At 66.1% G+C, this 7,020-nt stretch overlaps 1 protein-coding gene across 4 annotated transcripts in view; it reads left to right on the top strand.

Moving 5' to 3' along the window:
• The window catches only part of CCDC136 (coiled-coil domain containing 136), a 37,604-nt gene extending 31,505 nt beyond the window's left edge, over positions 1–6,099 (top strand). For 2 of the 4 annotated variants that reach the window (XM_032802182.2, XM_032802184.1), the window contains 6 exons: positions 834–1,160; positions 2,669–2,786; positions 3,071–3,335; positions 3,464–3,607; positions 4,349–4,460; positions 5,480–5,566. In XM_032802182.2, the coding sequence (XP_032658073.1) occupies positions 834–1,160; positions 2,669–2,786; positions 3,071–3,335; positions 3,464–3,607; positions 4,349–4,450 (956 nt within the window). In that variant the 3' untranslated portion in view covers positions 4,451–4,460; positions 5,480–5,566. Of the gene's footprint in view, positions 1–833; positions 1,161–2,668; positions 2,787–3,070; positions 3,336–3,463; positions 3,608–4,348; positions 4,461–5,479 lie in introns of all 4 variants that reach the window. The other 2 variants (XM_032802181.2, XM_032802183.2) reach the window with 1 other exon arrangement.
• Positions 6,100–7,020: the final 921 nt, after the last annotated feature.

Consider the following 7,020-nt stretch of genomic DNA (forward strand, 5'->3'; position numbering starts at 1 on the left):
CCCGCCACTCCCAAGAACGTGCCCCACAGTTCCCTCACTGCTATCACACCATGGGTCCCCCCTGCTCCACACCCCTAGCACTTTGCCTTCACAGCCTGCCCGGCCTATAGCCATCCTGCCCCTGCAGCTGCCCCAGGGGCTCCCCCACTGCCTCCGCACCCCACTGTCCCCAGGGGTCTCCCGTTTCCCCCCGGCTTGCGCTCCTCATTTCACCCACTTCACTGACTGCTGGACCCCTCCCCACAAGCTCCCGCCAGTGTGTGCTCCCCAGGCATTGCTCCTCCCTGCTTGTCCGTTTCTGGCCTAGTGGTCGGAGCAGGACCCAGTGGGGGGCAGGTGGGTTGGCCAGGGATTAGGGTCCTGGGGCTGGAGCAGGAGCTAGCCCAGAGGTGGAGCTGGCTCAGGCTAGCAGGAGGCCCTGTGGCTGCCAGCAGATGGGCTGGGAGGCAAAGCAGGTGGAGGCCAGGCACCCTCAGATGAGGGGTGTCTCTTGGGGGGCCTGGCTGTTTTGTGGAGCCTGGGAGGGGCATGTCATTCCCCCATTTTTCATCCTGCCTCCCTGGATCCACTGCCCAGAGATTCGATTTGCTGTGGGGTTATATCTCACTTCCTGTCCCAAACTGCCACGTCCCGCCCCAGAGGTGGGTGCATATCAGCAGTGGGTGAAGTGATCCTAGTGTGTACAGGCTGGCAGGTGCTTTGAGATCATTTGGGCTCTGGAACAAGCCCCTTGCCACGGTCCCCTGGCCAGAAAGCACTGGCTAGGGAGAAGGGGTAGTAACGGTGCTCTGGTGCCAGGCTCTTACCCCGCCTCCCTGCCCCGCCCTGTGCAGCTCAGATGCGCACGCTGAAGGATGAGTTCAGCTCCCTGCAGGAGACGAAGGCGTTGGAGCTGGAGCAGGTGGAGCGGGAGCTGCAGGAGGCCAACGAAGAGATCCACGGCCTGCGGCTGGAGGCGGAGGAGGTGGCGGCCATCCATGAGAACGAGATCGCTGCCCTGCAGGAGCAGCTGTGCCGGCTGCGAGCTGAGCTGCAGCGCGTCCAGCAGGTCCGAGAGGAGTACGAGACGGAGATCACCACCCTGCGCGCCGAGATCACGATGAAGGGCAGTGGCCAGGCCTGGGCTGAGGGCCGTGCTGACGAGGTGACTATGCTCCAAGGTATTGCCTCTGGGATCCTCGCTCCGCTGTGGGATGGGCTCAGCAGGGGGCGCTCTCCCCTGGCAGTCAGTGCTGGTCCCAATGCCCTAGTGAAGCACTAGGGGGCGCTAGGCTGCAGGGAGTTGCAAGGAAGCTCAGCAGGGGGTGCTGTACCCTGGCAGTCAGTGCAGACCCTAATACTCCAGCGTGGCACTAGGGGGCTGTCACAGATGCCCAGGCTCGGGGCTCTGGCACTGCTCTCGGGGGCCCCACAGACCCTGGGGCAGTGTGGCATTCCTCAGGGTGCGCTCTCCCCAGCGCAAGTCCCCTTGGCTACAGTGCCTCCTGGGACTGACCTTGGAGCATTCAGTCCCCCTCTTCCACACTCCCCACAGTGAGTCCACCTGGCTGGGATGCCTGGGGCAGCCTCACCCCTCCCCCCCCCCCCCCCCACGATGGGGCCCTGCACCCACACTCCGCAGCCAGCAGTGACTCCCAGCCAGCCAGCGTGGGACACAGGAGGGTTATTAGTGGTCAGGAACAGCATAGAACAGAGCTTTGCGCAGAAAGCAGGAACCTGCAGCAAAGTCCATCTTGGGAGCAGATCCAGAGCCCTGGGCCCTCCCTGAGTCCCAAACCCGGAGACTGACTAGCCTCCAGCAGCCCAGCCTCAGTCATGCCCCATTGCCCCTCCTCCTTCCTTGGTCTCTTTTCGGGCAAGCCAGGCACCTGGCCTCCACCTCTCTGTTCTCCAACACCTCCGGCTGGCTCCTGCAGAGGATGGGCCCCGGCCCTGCCTTCTAGGGATCTCTGCAACAATCACCCCACTTGTCCCACCACCTAGCCCTAGAAATTTGTGAAACACACCGGGGAAACTGAGGCACACTGTATTCATACAAAACATTAAGAACATTCCCACTTTGTCCCAGGCACTCTGCTGTAGGGCGTTGGGCAGGGCTACACCAGGGGGCGCTCTGGCCTCACAGTCAGTGCTGACCCCAATGCTCGAGCACAGCACTAGGGGACGCTGTGCTGCAGGGGGCGGGGTGGGTAGGAACCCCCAGGCCCAAGGCCAAGCCAGACGCAGCCCCGGACACTGCGGGCTGGTGCCATCGGAATGGAATGGGTGCATGGAAAGCAGCCCCCGGAAGTTGTGGAAGTCGTGGTCATTGGGGGCACTGGGGTGTGTGGGTCTCCTGCAGAGAAGGATCTCCTGTGAGCTGGGGGTACTGTGGGGGTGCAGGTCTCCTGTGAGGCAGAGGCTGTGGGGGCAGGTTTCTTCTGTGAGGTGCGGGTACTGTGGGGGTGAAGGTCTCCTGCGAGGTGGGGATATTGTGGGGGCAGGGTTCTCCTGTAAGGCAGGGGCTGTGGGGGCAGGGGTCTCCTGTAAGGCGGGGGCTGTGGGGGCAGGGGTCTCCTGTGAGGTGGGGGTACTGTGCTGTATGGGTCTCCTGTGAGGCAGGGGCTGTGGGGGCAGGGTTCTCCTGCGAGGTGGGGGCCGCGTCCCATTGCAGCCTGTGTGTTTCCAGAGGAGCTGCTGACCCTGCGGGAGCAGTACCGGGACCTGATGGAGGAGTACCAGACGCTGCAAGAGAGCAACAAGATCATGGTGCACCAGCTCGAGAACCTGGAAGCCCAGAAGTACAGGTAATGGGGCTGGAAGGGGCGGCAGGGTGGGGCAGGCCGGGGGCCCAGCTTCAGACCCCACAGGCGGCTGGGCTCAGGACCTGCCTCCTGTTCCCCACGGCAGCTGGGGCTTGAACCAGAATCCTCAGGGGATGTGTGAGCAGGTGGGCAGGCCCATGGCTGGGCCGGGCTTGACTGGGCTGGGCCGGGCCAGGTGCCTCCCCCCATGGGGTGTCCGGGGCTGCGTCTGGGCGGCCAGGAGCGGCTCTGCAGTCTCTGCTCGGGGCCATGGGCTCTCTTGGCAGATCCAGGAGCAGGTCAGAAGACTCTCGCAAGTCGACGGAGTCGGACGTTACCCATCCCCCGGTGCGCCGGACCCTCTCTCCCCGGCGCGCCAGCCCCCGCCTGAGCGGCAGCGTCTCCTTCAAGACGGTGGACGACACGAGAACCATCAGCGCCCCCAACTGCAAGAAGGAACCCCTGAGCCAGGCCGAGGAGTCCGACACTGAGCTGAGCCTGCGCTTCCAGCTGCAGAGCGAGGAGGAGAAGGTGCATCTGACCCAGAGCAAGGTACACCCATCCTGGCCCTGCCCGGGCGGGGCACTGCAGGGCAGGGGGGAGTGACTCCCCAGGGGCTCCCCCAGGCCTTGACCCCTCTGGATGGGCAGCTGCTCATGCCCCTCTCCCTGCCCCTGCAGTGTGACAACATGCAGACCGAGCTGCGGGAGCTGCAGCGGCAGTACCAGGTCATCCAGCAGGAGCGCCAGCAGCTGCAGGAGGAGCTGAGGCTGTGCCGGGCGGAAATCCAGAGACTCAAAGGCACCATGCCCGCTGACGGGCGGGTAGGTGTGCCCCAGGGGTGCCGCATGGCCATGGGCAGGGGCATTGCCGGCGACAGGCGTGGGTAGTGATGGTGCCACACTGCCGTGGGGGGAGCCCCATGGGTGCTGACTGTGCCATGCTCCCACAAGGGATGGGGCTTGTGGGTGACGGCTGTGTCAAGCTGCCGCCTCCTGGGTGCCCACCACTTTCCCACAGATCCCATTCTTGGCTGGACCCACTGAGGCAGAGGGGGGCGCTGCTCCAGGGAGGCAGTGGGGGACCTGAGCGGGGGCGTGTAGGGGTCGCAGCCAGCGGCGTGCAGGAAGCGGTGCCCAGTGCTGGGGGAGGTACCAGCTGGGCACAAGAGCTGCCTGGACCCAGACAGTGACGGTTTGAGCCCGGGGCTGGTCAGTAGCCGCTGGAGCTGGGGCTCGTCCAGACGTGCTGGCAGGTCCTGGTGCAGACGGGGCCTTGGACACTCCGCCAGGGAGCCCCCGCCCTGGCCCAGCCTGACCCACGACCCCACCCCCACGTCTCTTCCCATGGCTCAGCCCCCCAGGAGAAGACGCTCCCTCCCCAGCTCCGTGAGCCCCAAGTGGCCTGGCTCCCCACAGCCCACTGGGGCAGGGCTAGGGAGACCCCGAAAAGAGGCCGAGCAGCCTGCGATTTAATCTCTATTTTCTCTCCCTTCTCATCTCCATCTCCCCCCACCCTCCGGCCTGTGGCTGCCGCCCCATTCCATTCCCCGCTCTCCCCCATAGAGCTGCCCCACCCCCGACGCCCCCGTGATCTCCCTCCCCCTCATAGGACTGGTTGTTATAGTGGCTCTGCTCTGGTGCTGGTGGGCCGAGACCTCTTCCTAATGCCGCTCAGGTACTGGTATCTCCCCTTGCCCTCGGCCTGGCCCAGGACCCTGCTTGGCTCTCCCCGTGCATGGCAGGCTGCTCCCGCGCCCTCGGCTGCTTTGGGGGCTCCAGCACCTGCCCTGTGACCCCTGCCCCCCGCCTCGCCTCTCCCCTCTGCTCTCCATCTCCCCAGGCGCTTGCTCCAGGCTGAGTGGTGAGCAAGGGCAGATTCCCTCCCCCAGGCCCGCTTGGCCCCAGGGCTGCCAGCCAGGGACAGGGCTGGGGAGGGGCACGATCTCTTGGGAAAGGAGCTGGTCAGATAACCCTAAAGACATGGCACCTCGTCCCCACCGCTGAGGGCAATAGGTGCCTCTGTGGGAGCCCCGGGCACTGCCCCTGTGTAGGGGTGCGTGGTGCTGGGGCAACCAACTACCTTCCCTTGCTGCCACCCCAGGCCCTTCCTGCCCCTCTGAGCCCAGAGGCAGGGCCTGTGCCCCAGATGGCCAGCAGGGGGCACTGTGCACTGGCTGAGGATTCAAGGGGCATTAGTAATGAGGTGTGATGCCCGGTCGGCCAGAGCAGATTAGACGGGCTGCAGCCCTGGGGAGAGGCTTTGGGATCCCCGGGCAAAGCCCTCTGAGTGCCCATTGCGGGGAGAGGAGCGCAGCATGAGCCCCCTTGCTAAGCAGACAGCCCCCCGCATGCCTCAGACCCCTCACCATCCCACCACCCCCTCACAGCATCCCCCAGCCGCCCATGCTTTCTTCCCAGGACACATCCCACAATCCCTTGTGGCCGCCAAGGCTCATGGGACAGCGTTTGGCCCCCAAAGGGTTGGGAACCAGCGGGCTGGGCTAGGTGAGGGGCGGGCGCCCCATCACTGGGGCCATGGGAAACAAGGCGGGGAGATGGGGGACCCCCTGGGTCTGATCCCAGGGTCACCCCAGAGAGGGGGAGCGCGAGGGACCCCATCTCTCCGTGCTTCCCCGGGGAAGGCTGCCACCCAGCTGTTAGCACTGACCTCCCCCCTCCATCTCCCCTCCACAGGTCCCGGCTGGGGGGCTGAAGCCCGTCATCCTCTTCGCAGTAGCTGCAGCCGTCTTGCTGCTGTACCCCTGTCTGAAGCGGTCCTGTGCCAGCGCCGTGCCAGCCTGAGGAGTGCCACACCCGGGCCGTGCCACGCACACATACACCCCGCCCCCCACGGCCTGCTGCCACTGGGAAGGCTGGAGACCTTTGCTCCAGCCCCCCACCGCCACACGGAGCTCACCCCCCTGCCCCTGGTCAGTCACACCATGGCAGCATCTGCCCCCACGTTACTGTCTCTCTCTTTCCTTCGGGGCTCAGGGTCAGGGACGCCACATCTGTGGGGCAGGGAAGGGCGACTCGAGGATGCTGCTCTGGGGGTTGTGTGGATGTGGGAGGGGGTTGGGATAGGGAGGGGGTGGGAGAGTGAGGGGCTCCCTGGAAAGCAGCCTCAGCCAGCCCTGGGGCCCCCGGCTCTGGGCTGGCTCCAGTCCCATTGGATCGTAACACCAGCTAGTGCGGGGGGGCACGAGGGGTCCCTGCCAGCGACTCCCCAAACGGAACCTGGTCTGGTGGAGTCCCAGCCCCCGCCCTGCCCCACACTGCCCCCCTCCATCCCAACTCACGCCCTGCCCCACACTACTCCCTCCATCACAGCCCCCACACTGCCTCCTCCATCCCAGCTCCTACCCTGCCCACGCTGCCCCCCCTCCATCCCAGACCCCACACTGCCCCATCCCAGCCCCCGCCCTGCCCCACACTGCCCCCTCCGTCCCAACCCGTGCCCTGCCCCACACTACCCCCTTCCATCCCAGCCCCCACCCCGCCCTGCCCACACTGCCTCCCAAGTCTCAACCCCACACGCCCCTCCATCCCAGCCCACACACCCTGCCACACTGCACCCCTCATCACTGCCACATCTGCGCCCCATCCAGCCCTGCCCACGCCTCTCATACCAGCCCCTGCCACACTGCCTATTCCCCCTCCATCGCCAGCCCCCACATGGGGGCGAACTGCCCCATTCCATCCCAGCCCCTGCCTTGACCTACGCTTCCCCCCTCCATCCCAGCCCCCTCCCTGCCCCACACTACCCCCCCATCCCAGCCCTCACACTGCCCCCTCCATCTCAGCCCCTGCCCTGCCCCACACTGCCCCCTCCATACCAGTCCAAGCCCTGACCCACACTGCCCCCTCCATCCCAGCTCCAGCCCTGACCCGCACTGCCCCCCTCCATCTCAGACCCTTCCTTAACCCACCCTGCCCCTCCTCCATCCCAGCCTCCGCCCTGACCCACACTGCCCCCTCCATCCCAGCCCTCACTCTGACTCACACTGCCGCCCTCCATCCCAGCCCCCACCCTGCCATGGGGGCACTGGGATCCCAAGGGAGCCCCAGCCAGGGCTCTGGTCCGGTCCCTGCTGATTGGCTCCATGTCCGGCGCTAGTCTGGGTCCCAGCCACGCTGGCTCTCGGTGCCCCCCTGTGGCCACTGCCGTGGAGCATTGTTACCTAGGCCGTGGCAGGATGCGCCTTGGCTGGGGTAGGGAGGATGGGCACCCGCCT

Source organism: Chelonoidis abingdonii, chromosome 1 (genome assembly GCF_003597395.2).
Source record: "Chelonoidis abingdonii isolate Lonesome George chromosome 1, CheloAbing_2.0, whole genome shotgun sequence".
NCBI classification, from domain to species: Eukaryota; Metazoa; Chordata; order Testudines; family Testudinidae; genus Chelonoidis; species Chelonoidis abingdonii.